At 37.9% G+C, this 14738-nt stretch overlaps 1 protein-coding gene across 1 annotated transcript; it reads left to right on the top strand.

The window, feature by feature from the left end:
• The first annotated feature begins 589 nt into the window (after nucleotides 1-589).
• On the top strand, nucleotides 590-13790 carry tmub1 (transmembrane and ubiquitin-like domain containing 1). Its single transcript, XM_079875588.1, has 3 exons — nucleotides 590-923; nucleotides 5411-5979; nucleotides 12853-13790. The coding sequence occupies exons 2-3, from the start codon at nucleotides 5456-5458 to the stop codon at nucleotides 13202-13204; spliced, it is 876 nt and encodes a 291-aa protein (XP_079731714.1). The 5' UTR covers nucleotides 590-923; nucleotides 5411-5455; the 3' UTR covers nucleotides 13205-13790.
• The last annotated feature ends 948 nt before the right edge of the window (nucleotides 13791-14738 follow it).

Genomic DNA, 14738 nt, shown 5'->3' with positions numbered 1-14738 from the left:
TTGGAACTGATATGCAGTGTTATTTTAGTATAATTTATATACTATTATAGTATTTATTAACATTTTAAATTAGCTTTTTATAGTTTTAGTTTTGTGCTTTTTAAAATTTGTATCTTTTTTTTATTTGTCAAATTTACTTCTGTTTTATTTTTAGTATTTGTACTGCTTTACCTTAAAGCCACCATGAAATAAAATAATAACTTATTTTTTTATAGAATATTGAATTACTATAAATTATGAACTCAGCTGAAGTTTTTCAGTATTTATTACTATTTCAGCTTCTTTTCAATTATCACTGCTGATATGTCCTATTAATGTTCCCATCAAAAGTTGAATATGTAATTATGAAATGATTGTCTTAAAAAGGTATTCTGCAGTGATCTTCAACATAATGGATTCTGCCTGTTTAACAGTCTGATCAGATGGTAGTGGCAGCTCGAGTTTGTCATTTACTGTCTGACACATCTAAGCATCTGTGTGTGAAAGGACAGACAGTAAAGACAACATCTTCAGATTATCTAGTTGCAAAATACATGCACCACGTGGTAACTGAGGAGCAGTGCATGTTCATTTGAATGTAACTCAGAAGCAATATTGGCACAGGCAGCACACTTGACCGGTAAAGTGCTGAGTTCTATTGCATGTGTTTATATGGACATTGTATTTGTATATTGTAGACAGAAATTGTGGTTGAGTAAATTTTGACAGGATTTTCATTTTTGGGTGAAAAAATATCGATTAAAATGGTTTAATTTTTGACTATTATTACTTGTAGGATTTGCGTCAGACCAATAAACCTTTATTTTGAAGGGAGATTTTTTAACCGGAAGTAGTATTTGTGGCATCGTTCTAGCCTGCCATCAGGAAGCGCATACGTTAAACGGTGTGAATCATGGACCATCATACGAAGTGATATGACAACGGTAAGTAATTTGGGAGCCTCATATATGTTGTTTACAAAGTTTTCATTCTACTAATTTCGAGGACACGTTCAATTGAGGCGTAACAGCTGTGTTGAGCGCGTGTTAGCTGCTCTCGAGCTTGTTTCGTGGCTTGTAGCGGTGCGCGAGCGCTCACCTGCCTGTACGTTCACAGACAGAGCTTCACTAATAAACACACACCTGATGCTCCTGACCCCTAAACTCATGGCTTTAGAAAATATGAGAGCTGGACGTTTTTGTAAAAAAAAAAAAATAGTTAACTTCAACTTTTTCTGTAGGTAATGGCTACGTGGCTGTTGACATTTTGACATTTCCTGTTCTTATTCGTACCTTTACATTATGTTTAATGATTTAGACGCGCAAATTCACCTGCTGTTCATGTCACCACACCTGTTTATTTAAATATATTTAATTATATCTATATATATTTAAAAGGTATTGCTTTTAAAGCGATAGTTCACCCCAAAATGAAAAGTCTGTTATCATTTACTCACCCTCATGTCTCGCTGTATGGCTTTATTTATGTTTTCGCAGAATGACAGCCTCTCTTCACGTTCATTGTATGTAAAAAGATGCCATGAAATTGAAAAGACTGAGGCGGTCAGCCCCTGATATTCTGCCTACTTTCTCCTCTTTTGTTCTATCGGTAAAAGGAAGTCTTAGAGGTTTTAAATATATTCTGAGAAACATATTTGACCCTTTTTGCTTTTGAGAAAGGTGCTGTGCAGTTGACTTCATGCATAATGAGAGGAGCTGTCTGTTATCAGGAGGCATGAAATATGGCCTGAAACTTGCTGACAGCCACAGTTAAAGAGGGGGGAAATATCTGGTTTACTGAAGGGACCACTTCACTGCTTTTGTGTTCAAAGGTTGCGGCTTATGCTTGTAACAGTTTAAAGGACTGTACACCGAGATTATTACTGCTTACACAGTCATGCTCTGGGAAAACATAGTAAACTTTATAGACCAGTTTATTAGCTTAATTATCTTTAGTTTTTAATGCAAGACAAAAAACATATTTTCATGCACTGGTCAATTTTGAGATTTTGGGCTTCCATAACATGTCCTCTTTCAAATTAGTGGAAAGAAAACATCCAAAATACACATTTAAGTGTTTACTTTTGTACACTTTATCTATTTGCGTTTCTAGATTTCAATTACACTTCATATCTGTAAAGGCCATTTTCTCAAAATTAGTTTTACACTGAGCCAGAAATCTTTACTTCAGTATGCCTACAAAATGAAAGAATAATTTTGAATCTGGCTTTGTCCAGTGTTCAGATTTTTTGTTCTGGAAATGTAGATAATGCCGTACTTGATTATTTAAACACAACCTTTCAGAAAACGTCTAATACAATTGTACTTCAATTTGGGAAATATGCTGATATCTATTAGTTAAAATTGTGTACCCTATTTAGGCTACCTGTTGTCTTGCCTTAATTAAAGATGATCTCAATCTTTACCAAACTCATGAATCCTTGATTTGGGTACAGTGATATAAAGATGACTCTTGAGCCTTGATGGGATTTTTTTTCTGGTTTTATGGGTAAAATAAACACTTATTGAATATTAATGGGGTAAGAATTTGTATTTAAAAAAAACACCATTTAGGTTTTAATTTCAGCTAAAGGTTTTTCGATAATTTTTGGAATTTCATATTTTATAATATGAAAATTTTGGAATTTCATATTTTATTTCATATTTTATAACTTCCAGGCTATATCATTCTGCTATTAGTTACTGAATGGTGTACATCTTAAAGGTCACATTCATATTTCACAAATCAATCTTTGTTACCATTGTAACCTAAAGGTGCAGTAGGCCTAAGCGATTTCTGAGAATCATCGTTGAACACTGTTGATATTTGAAATCAACCCAAACAAACACACCCCTCCCTTCATTGCTCCGCCCCCACAAACACACAATGCAAGAGTTTATATATCTCATCATAGCAGAAGCAAAATAAAGCTTAGCGAAAAATAAAGCGAAGATGACAAACGCATGACAAGGATAAGCACACGAATATATAAAAGCAAGAGTTTTTTAGTCGCCAGCAGCACACCCACAAAACCAATGTTACTCACTTATGGAGCAGAAACAAAGCAACCTCAGCGCCCTTTTTTCACGCCTTCCCGCTGGAAAGCTGTTCTATAATAACTGTGGGTCCTAAAGCTCATAACCCTTCTTTTTCCAGTGATATTCTTTTGAACTTTTCTCTTTTGTAATGTCTCTCAGCCATCTCTCTTTCTACAGTCTTTCTTCAAATCTCCCTCTTGTGCTCTCTCTCCTCCCCCATCATGAGTGTATACTAGGGCTGCACGATTAATCGCAATAAAACCGCATGCGATTTGGCGAAGGCTGCAATTATTGTATGTGCAGCTTGTCAGTGGAGTGAGGCTGATTGGTAGTAAATACTGCCCCATTTGAACGCCAGAGGGCGCTCTCATGCAAACACGATAAATATGCCCCGCCGCAGAAGTACAATAATGCGCATCATTCCAGGAAATCCCTATCGCTGTAGCTGAATTAACAGAAGATTGAAACGCTTTGATTAAACATGACTTATAAATACACGACTGCCTTATTCTGTGTAAGAAGGCACATCATCTCACAGAAGGATGCTCAACTGTCGTTATGAATTGAGTTTGGAGTAAATGCATGTTATTAAATTTAGTCTGTTGTTGGACAAGAGGTTCATAAATGCTTCTCATGTTTTGGAAAGATGTTTGACGCGTGTTGTTTTTTCAAATGCACGTTATAAGTGACTCAAACTCACAGTGATGGAGCAACGTTTACAGAGCCGTACATCAATGACAAGCTGCGCATAAAAAATAATCGCAGCCTTTGCGATTTTAAAATCGCGATAAGCCATCTCGCCATTAAGTGCGATTACATGTAAATTGCGATTAATCGTTCAGCCCCAGTGTATACGCCCCTAACTGCTGATTGGCTACAAGTGTGTTGTGGTGCTCTGTCCAATCCACTTTAAACAGCGTTTTTCAGAAATTGCTTACTGCACCTTTAAGCAGACAATATGAGCGTGAGGGCTAAATCTTAGTAAATGTAAAATAATATGGAGTCAAATCTAAAGCTGTTAAATGCTGAAAGGCCATGCATGACTAATGATGCTTTTCCACTGCATGGTACGGTACGGCTCGGCTCACTTTGTGGCACTCTTCCACTGCATGGTTCGGCTTGCTTTAAATGGTACCACCTCTGTTGAGGTTCCAAGCATACCGTACCGATCCTAAAATGTGTCGTGAAAACACTACAGATCACTGATTGGTCAGAGAGAATCGTCACTACCAGCGTCATTGGATTTGCAACACGAGACACCAAACCCGCTAGATTTAAATACGGTAGTCAGCAACAGCCACTGCGGTATTATTTGTTCGCAATATTTTTAAAAAACGACTTGCTTGAAAAAAATTATAATAAATTAAAGAAAAGTAAAAAGAAATGGCTGAATTGTGGTGACTGGTCAGTAGACGAGGTGCAGACGTTCCTCTCGTTGGTAGCCGAGGAGCGGATCCAGCGAGAGCTGGATATTGCGACCAGGAATGAAAAAGTTTTTCAGCAACTTTAATGAGCAGTCTACAATCCCACCCACTTTGAAGCGGTACTAAACTGCAGCGGAAAAGCAAAGTGAGCCGAGCCGAATCGTATCACGCAGTGAGAAAAGCAAAGCGTGCCGTACTGAGCCATACCATGCAGTGGAAAAGCATCATAATTCTTCCAACAAGGGTCAGGTTTGACCTGTATAGACCACAGGTGGAACTTTCTTTAAATTGGTTATTTTTAAAAGAAAACTGGAAATTTGTTTTTGTGTTCCACCCAAGACAACAGAAAAGTTCAAATCTTTGTTTCATGTCTTATTAATATGATCAGGGTTCCCACAGTCATGAAAAACCTGCAAATATATGTGAATTTTAAACGTGTTTTCATGAAATAGTCAGAAAACAGTTTATTGAATTTCTTCTCTTCTGAGAAAATTGCTTTATTCTCTTGGTACCCTTAAAAAGTGTTTTAATCAAGTTATTCGAAATGTAGTTTTAGAATTTATAGGAAAAATTGGTAAATAAGTAAATAAAGTTTTCACCATGAAAATATCCAGAGAAACTGTCATGGTATTAAACAGACAAAATGAGGCAGATCTTTCAAAGCTATTTAAATTTGTATAGTGAACATTGATTGTTCTAGAATTGCTTCAAAAAGTGCTTGTCCAGTAATAAGTAGCTATAGTTGTAAATCTATTAATATAAATGGAAATATGCCTGTGCAATCTCTGTGATTATAGTCTGTGATTAAAAATATTGATTTTAAAAAAGCCTTATCCAGTAATGACTGGAAAGGTCAGGATATTTACTGAAAACTGTAGGAACCCTGAATGATGCATAATGCAGACCTTCCATTTGATAGAAATAATGAACTGCATGAATATGATCAGTAATTGTGAACATGTGCTGTAGGTGCCTAGTCTGAAGTTGCCTTAGTCCAGGACACAGCAGACCAGGATGGCTCTAATAGAGGGGGTGGGTGATGAGGTCACCCTGCTCTTTGGAGTGGTGTTCCTGGTGCTCGTCCTGGTTCTGGCCTGGGCTTCCACTCACACTGTTGAACCCCCTGAACACCTCCTCTCACCCAGCCCAGGGACCTCCCCCTCCACAGAGACTGACAGCCAGGACCCACTCCCCTCGGGTAACACGGACTCGTCGCCCAGCGGTGTCAGGGAGAATGATAAGAGTGAGCCTGGAACAGAAGCAGGAGCGGTGGGACAGTCCTCGGATGATAGTAGGGCTGAAGGAGGTGAGGGTGGCCTCCTGGAGGAAGCAGGGATTGAGAGGGATGGGTTGAGACATCGAGAATCAGCGGGTCCCTCGACTCAACCTCCAGCCAGCGCCCCAAGTGCCACACAGCCTTCGGCCGAAGAAGCACCGAATGACACCCAAAGGAACATGGTGCTCAGGTTGAAGTTCTTGAATGATACAGAGAGGACAGCGCAAGTGAATCTTCAAGACACGATTGGTTACATTAAACGGTAAGCAACTGAATACTCAACTCAACCTAATATAAGTTTGGTGTCAAATGTTTGTTCTATTTAAGATAAGACACTCAAGGCAGCATACAGTTTGCAGCAGATGGAAACAATTAGCCTATTTGGGTTAAATGGGTTAAAAACAAAACAGGGCGAGGGTTTCTAGTCTGCAAATTTCTTTTATTTTTTTTTTTAAATTCTATGTCCTTAAAGGGATAGTCCACCCACAAATCATCATTTACTCTCTCTTGTCATTCCAAGCCTGTATGTATTTCTTTTTTCTGCTGAACACAAGAGAAAATACTTGGAAGAATGTTGATAACCAAACAGTTTCAGTACCCATTAACTTCCATTGTATTTTTTGTCCAATGAAAGTCAATGAAACTGTTTAGCTACTAACATTCTTCAAAATATCTTCTTTTGGCTTCCACAGAAAAAAGAAAGTCATATAAGTTTGGAACAACATGAGGGTGAGTAAGTGAAGACAGAATTTAAAATTTGGGGTGGACAATCTCTTTAAATTTCTGCTGTTCTGTGTCCTGTTTGGTACAGTACCTCAATTCAAATTCAAAACTTCAATTGGATTTAAACAGGTGTCCTCAATTCAGTACTAAATGCTTCTGCTTCTGTTTTCACATTTATAACAAGATGGTAGATGTATAGTAACCTTAAGAAAGCATTTTTGGTGTTTATTTGAGTTTTGCATATGAATTGTATCCTTGGCTACCTGCTAATTGTCATCAGGCAACATACATTTTGTCAATCAATAAGAAAGTTTCTGCCAAGAAAATTTCAGCAAGGTTCAGAGACCTTTTGTTCCAACACCACTTCTCTTTCCTATGCAGTGTGTAGCACCATTCTTTCAGTAAGAAAAGTGAACCAAAAAAACAGACCTCCTTGAGCCTCATGAGACACAATTATCCATTCTTACAAGCAGTAACCATTCTATTAAAATCAGGCAGAACAGTCCTTCAACGTCTTGTGGAAACATGAGGCATTGAGTGTGTGGGAGTTCACATCATGTTTGCAGTAGGTGAATGCACCCTTTTAAGAGGTCAGATTGGAGAGTTTCAGTTTTGAAAAGTTATTCATTGGGAAGGCAGCTTGTGTGTTTGCAAGGAAAATCGATGCACAATCCTCTACATTTGTTGTGGAGTTTTTCTTCTGTTTTAAATGGAATTTAAACATTGCTGAGCAGCTTTACAAAATATCTACATTCTCTGCAAATTATAGTATTTAAAACAGTAGGCCTATTTCATTCATTTTTTTGTTTGTTTTTAAATTCTTCAGTTATTCCAAACTATTCCAAACTACCTAAGAATGTTCCATTAAAATAGTTTAAATGCATCAGCACAGCATTTTTAGATGACAAATAAAAATGCATTTTTGTACTTGCATTTTTGCACGGTGTGAACTTGAAAGTTTTTTCGGAACTTTTTTTTTTAGGAGTTCTGAAGGCTGTGAGGCCTTTTGTTATTAATTATTGTTCTTTGTCAATTGTTTGTCTGGAGCTAAACAATTTGACCAAAAAATCATATTGCGACTTATGACATTGTGTTTTGAACTTAAATATGGTAAACTTTTTACATCTCATCTCATTTTGCTTTTATATCAAAGCTAAAATAAAATCAGAATGAAAGAACAGCTCTTTTATTCTCAACCCAACATAAACTGCTTTTAGAACCCCTGTTATTTAAAGAGGCTAAATAATATATAGGAAATGTTCATGGATTACTCACTATTTTTATTGCCAATGTGTAAACAGCTTGAAATGAAACTTAAAAAATGAGACCTTCCCCGACTTCCTAGATTGTTTATGAAAGGCTGTAGACGAATTTTTATGTGATGGCCTCGGGACGTTTCTGCCGGGAAAATGAAAAGGTCTATAGTCTCAGAGCCAGATCTATATAGGCAATAGTCTCAAATAGGCCTATACTTTATAATCAAACTATCATGAGTGTAATTTTAATTACATTTTATGTCGACAATGCCGGTGACATGCAGAGCTTGCTCAAACATATCTACGACGCTATGATCAGATGCTTTATTAACTGCTGTTTTCTCACCGCTGTCATTTCTGTTGTTTATTTTGTTATTTACATATTCATCTTAACGCCACTCTTAGCAGCGTGGGTGGTGTCTGGATGTTTACTAACAGCAAAGGTATTTCCAACTTCTTATTGCTTCTAAGCAAAGAACAAAACAAAATTGACGTAAGTATATCAAGGCACTTGTACGTTGCGTAACGTGTGCTCAAGTACGAGCACAAGCCATGACTTGTTGGCTGCAGTTCACTTAACGGCCACCGGTCCTTAACAAGGGTTTCTGAATTCTTCATATAGAATCAAAAAAACAGCCCAGTTCTATATGCATTCACAATGTATACCTGTCCTGTACTTGAAATTTGTTTTGTTCACTTTATTTAAAGTGCCCCTATTAGGCTATTTTAAAGTTTCTTAATGTTGTTTTGGAGTCTCCTACAACAATTTTACATGCATCAAAGGTCAAAAAACTGTTTAATTTCCTCATAATATACATTTGCACATCACCACATTTTTCAATGATTCTCAAACGACTCGTCAGATGAATCAATCTCTCTAAATCCCGCCTTTCCGCGAGCTACTCTGCTCTGGTTGGCCAGACAGCTCAGTCTGTCGTGATTGGTTTACCGCATGTGGCGCGCGTCGAAAACAAAAACGCCCATTGCCATAACAACATCAGCTGTCCTGAGGCTTCCTACACCGTAAACTAAACACAGAAACGAACAATGACGTTGATTTTACCATATCAATGCGAGCGCGAGTCCGATGATGAAATACTGGAAGAACCTCCATCGCAAGGACGACTCGAGCAGGACGTTTCTCAGTGATACACTACTCAGTTTGAAGCACATTATAAGATGTTGCAACTGTAATTCCTCACCATCAGCATTAACAAGTGCATGTCCATCAACAAACCGATTATTTTACTTGTACTAATTTATTTACGGAGTATTTTTCTAATATATTGCGGCGAACACGTGGAAACTGTATCAATAACAGTGCATGTATGCAATGTATACATTAGCCGAGCCCTAGCGTGAATGACTGATGTAACAAACGGTGGTAAAACAAATCTTGCTCCATGCTTAATCTTTCCTCAAAGTAGTGAGAACGACAGACAATCTGCATTAAAGGCAATGTAGGCAGGTTTTTTCTAAAAAACTTTTTCCCAAATTTGTATAAACTGGACTACAGACACTCGATCTTTTTCAGAGTACTTACATTTTAATTATGTATTTACTCTGAAAAAGAGAGTATTAAAATCGAGTGTCTGTAGTCCTCTCAGAACTGCAATAAACCACGAGGAAAGCACTGTTGGCCGATATCGACTCTCGTCTGACTTCTTGCTTTATCCAAAGACTTTTTGGTCATAGCCTTTTCGAACACTGTCTTCCTTTTTTTGCCTTGTTTGCCTTCGCTGACTGTATATGCAGGTACTGGGAATTTTGACTGCTCTTTCTCTGCCATAATTGTGATTCTTCCTAGCTTCCGTGCCTCTTCGCCTCCTCGAGTCAAATGGGTGCGCGCATGTGGGCAGCTCCTGTAGCAGCAGGGGTGGTAGCCATCAGTGATGCGCGGGTCAATGCATAAACAACCCGCACCCGACCGACGTTTTCAACTAACCCGCCCGCAACTCGGACCGCAAAAAAAAAAAGTAGAAAATATTGTACCCGACCCGCTTCCTGACCCGCATTTTTGGACAGAGCGCAGAGAGGCATTTTTAAAAGGACGGAGCGTCGCCCTATTTCCCTCTCCAATTTCGCTCCGCGCACACCACGATTCTGAAGCATGCTCAGTCAAGCCTGACTCAGGACCGTGTTCAAAATCCTGCGGCGCCACAGAGCGCCATTTACATAGTTTTATATTAAATTTACATTTATGTGTCTCAAATCGTAGTTAATGTATATACGGACTTATCCCCGTGCTGCAATATACATTTAGTTTTATATTTATTTACAGAAATCAGAAAATTGCTGATGCTAACGGATTTTCAGGTGAGAGTTGTCCTAGACGTGGCGCGGCGCGGCGCTGAGCTGCGCGTCCGGTGTGCGACCCACTTCATTCTACTGTTGATGACTGCAAGATGGATTCTATTTTCAGTCAAAACTTGGCTCAATAATGGAGTTCAAAAAGTAGGCTACTTCAAAAAGGAAAATAAGAAGTCATAGGCTACAGGTGTAGGCTACTATAATATAAAACTAACTATAATGTGGTAGAAGAAAACGAATGTGGAGACATCGTTCCAGTCAGTAAAGGTTCATTTTGGAATCTAAAAAGACACATCTCTCGTAAACATGCAGTGTGATGTGAACACGCTGGGAAGAAAGCAAAAGGTTAGCAAATTGAATACAGTAACCTGTAACAAAGTGTAAATTAAATATAGCGTAATATTCAAACAATTGATACAAGCCCATTTAAATTTTAATCCTGTGTGCTGCGCAAAAGTTCAGTTATAAGAATGTTGGCCTAATAGTTAGGCTAATAATTTAGCCTACTTTCGAAACGTTTATGTATATTTTTTTATATTTTTGTTTATATAAATTTTATTTATATTATTAGGCCCATTTATTCGTTTTATTTTACAGCAGTTTGTGTGTACAATGGATATACGCCCATTTAAATTTTAATCGTGCGCGTTGCGCAAAAGTTCACTTATCAAAATTCTGGCCTAATAGTTTTTAAAAATTTAAAAAAAAAAGTTTAAAAAAAAACTTTTAAAATTTTTATGTAGGCTATATTTTTGTTTATATAATTGTTATTTATATTATTAGGCCCATTTATTCGTTTAATTTTACAGGACTTTGGCTATATTCCTTCTTACATAGGCCTAATTTGTAATTTGAAATAAAACATTTCTATTTGAAAAATGTTGTTGTTGCTCATCAGTTCTTTAGGAGGTAAGGCTGTGGTCTAAGCTAAAAGTGATATACATGTAGATTTTTTTTTTCCTTTTTTGGAGCGAGCGGGGGGCGATTTGAGTGGAGCGCGGAGCAATTTGCGTTGAGCGCTGATGAGCGGAGCGGCCTGATGTAGCTTTGAGCGGGGGAGCGAACATTTCCATGAGCGATGATGAGCGGAGATTCTCACCGCTCCACTCCGCTCATATGCTCTCTAGTACTATATAAATTACAAAGGTTTAATTGGCATCTTTATTTCAAACGACCCGACCGACCGCGACCCGAATATCATTAGAAATATTTTTGGATGCCTCATAACCGCGGGTAACCGCGGGTGACCGCAGGCCGCTCATTTCGGATCAACCCGCACATCACTGGTAGCGAGGGAGAGTGACAGTCGTCCAGCCAATCATTTCATTCGTTCCGAATTGAGATAAGTAGCTGTGTTTATTGCAGCCCTGAGAGGACTACAGACACTCAAATTTGATACTCTCCTTTTCAGAGTACTTACATTTTAATTATGTATTAATATATAAAGACAGTTTAAACAAATTTGGGAAAAAGTTTTTTTAGAAAAAACCTACCTACCCTGCCTTTAATAGACACAGTTATAGGTAATAGTGGCCCACAAACTGATTAGCAGAAGTATTTAAGACAGTGATAATGTGAGTTAGCCAGTTAGCAGGAGACCTACACAATATGAAACTCAAAGTATTTTGAACACCATCTTTCAAGAGCAAGCGGTTTGTGAATCCTGCATTGAACTCTGAGATTTGAGAAGCAGTCGTCAGTAAAATAAAGGGAACACAGCAAAAGTTTTGGATTATACTGCTGTGATATCGTGGTAAAGATGAATTTTAACCACTGATTCTTCACATGCTCGTCCTTGGGCAGTGAAAAAAAAAACTGGCTTTACCTTCACATTGTTGAGCACAGCGTCTTCTGGACATGATGCTATCCAGTATCCACAGGAATCAGCTGCTGGTTTGAGGTTCAAGTTTTCCCTGGTGTCTGCGCGCACAATCAGTGGGCGGGCAATATGCTTATGTTTCGTCTTGACGTCACAACGAAACGGCTTATGACTTGTTTGAAAAACAATTCATTTCATTGACTCAGAGTCGACTCTTACTTTTGAAAAACAATAACTTTATATACGGTGCACTTTCAGATTTAAAACTTTGCAGGATGTTTTCATTCACTTAGAGCTATGTTACACACTACATGAAAGGTCATTTTCAAAAATCCATTATAGGGGCACTTTAATTCTTTCCCCACCTTTGATGGAATTTTCTGGCTTTCCGTGTTTTCAGTGTTATATGGTAGGGGTCGCTATTAGGCATCTTCTGTAAGAGTACTGAATATCCTGATCAAAACAGAGGCAAAGAAGAAGCAGAAACAAGTGACTGCATATGTAAGCAGATGCATGTAATTAATGCGATCATCGATATTAAACGGCATACGAATCAAAACTGGCTAATGTTACCAAATGAAATGTTGACCCAGGACGAGCTCTAGGACTGTGAAGCCTTTAGGGCTGTTGATGGACTCGATCTACTCCATCTATGTTTTGATCATCGATCTGAATCCAATCCAGACGTAGTTTTTGACAACAACGTGATTTTTTTCAGCTTTTTGCTCAAAATTATGCTCTTTTTTTCAAACGTAGTTTTTTTAAACCTCAGTCTACTTTTCATTTACACTCTTATATGGTAGAATTATGATTGTATTGATTATTGTTAGTGTAGCCTATATTTCTGACAATTTTCATACAGTATTGTGAGGCGGTCTGCTTAAACCATTTTCTGTTTGTGGTTATACAGTAATTATTAATATTCATAAGTCAAGCAGCATTGTTGTGAGCACAGATTCAAGCAGACCAGTATGTGTAGGTGTTTGTAATTGTGTGTATATAAACTTCTGTTTGATTGCATTTTCAGGACTTACTTTGCTGGACAGGAGCACCAGGTACGTCTGATTTATCAGGGCCAGCTCCTTCAGGACGATGCCCAGACGATGGCCTCTCTCAACCTGGCTGACAACAGTGTTCTGCACTGCCACATCTCGCAGCATGCCACACGGGCCATGCCTGCCGGGGCACGGGCTGCTGACCAGGTGCATGTGGCTCTCAACGTGGGGAGCCTCATGGTGCCTCTGTTCGTGCTTATGCTGTCTGTGCTCTGGTACTTCCAGATCCAGTACCGGCAGTTCTTCACTGCACCTGCCACCGCCTCACTCGTGGGCATCACCATCTTCTTTAGTTTTGTTGCGTTTGGGGTATACCGCCGTTGATGGCTGTTTCTGTCCAGTTATATTCAGCATATACGTGTTTGCGCACATACAGATACTCATTCTTTGCACTTGCTCACTTACCAGTGCCAGTGGCAATGTCTTCTGGGATTTCTGGACTTCTCAGTTTTGCTGAAGGCTGTGATATCAGAGAAACATCTCTGAGGTCGTCTCTTTTTTTTTTTCGTTATTGTGGTTTTCGTTTGTTTTATTTTTTGTTCATCACTTTTGCCATTTTTCATCTGCACCAAGTTTATGCTTGTCACACAGATAGGAATATGCTATATATTTGATTTTATTTTTAAAGAAAACTAGAGATGTTTATTGTGCCTGTCCTCTTTTTCTTTTCTTTTCTTTTTTCTTTTCACATGCATGCTGCCAGTGTGAAACTGGGGCTTGCTTGTAAGAGGGTGTATGAAATGATGGTGTTCGAGTTTCAAGTAGAGGCTCGTCTGGCTGCCTGCCGGACTCAAACTGTAGTAAAGCAGGTCAGTAGAGCTGCTCTTGTATGTTGGAACAATTCAAATAATTTGTGTACAATAAGGCTTTTGAAATGGAGATATAATCTATTAAATCATTCTTTTATTTACTGCTGACTTGTCATTTCTGAAATGCTTTTAATTATTATGAGAATGATGTGTCCGTTTTGTCCAAAATGGTGCAGATGTTAGTGTATACTATAGCCCCAAAAATGTAGACACTTCTGGACACTAAAGAAAATGTCTGAATGTCATTAAATAAAAAAATATATATATAACACCAAATGGCATCTGCAAACAAATGATCAGTTTTTCGTCAGAACTAGATTCACTTTTTCTGACCCATCTCTCCACTTTTAACTGATTGGTGTCAGAATGTTTGTTTTCAATGTTAGTTTCACGTTACTTCCCCTAAAGTTTGCAATGAGGTCCTGGTAGAGTAAGTACAGGTGTAGTTAATTGCATTTACATTAACATGATTCAAAGTTTGAAAAGAAAATGTGCCAAATGTGAAAATTACCACAATAGATTTTGTCCTCATTTTGAACATCATATAATTTATATATGAAGAGTTCAGATGCAAAAGCCTCCAAGTTCCATCTGAAATTTTCTTCTAGAATGGTCATTTTTATCAAGCTTGTATATTTAAGTTCAGTAATTTCACTTAAATTGTCATTGAAGTGAAATTACTGAACTTAATACGAGCTTGATAAAAAATAACCATTCTAGAAGAAATTTTCAGATGGCACTTAGAGGCTTTTGCATCTGAACTCTTCATATATTTATATTATATATTCATATAAAAAAATGTGCTTGTGCTTATTTTCTTAGAAATAAATGCCACTTGGTATGACGTTTTGTTACATACAAAATCCATTTCGATATTATTTGTGAATCAAGGGGGGTTTAAGTATCCAAATAGCTTGCAGGGTCATATGTTAATATAGGCCAATGTGTGAGTGAGCAATGTAAATGTAAAATAGGCTATTTTTAGAAATTTGGGTGCGTTAATGTTTAGGTAAGTAGGCATCGGTTCTCCCTCAGCTTTCTTTGGCCCT

This window comes from Squalius cephalus, assembly GCF_949319135.1.
Source record: "Squalius cephalus genome assembly, chromosome: 7".
In the NCBI taxonomy this organism is placed as follows: domain Eukaryota; kingdom Metazoa; phylum Chordata; class Actinopteri; order Cypriniformes; family Leuciscidae; genus Squalius; species Squalius cephalus.
The sequence above is the reverse complement of the archived record's forward strand: the minus strand, read 5'-3'. Positions and strand labels throughout refer to the sequence as shown.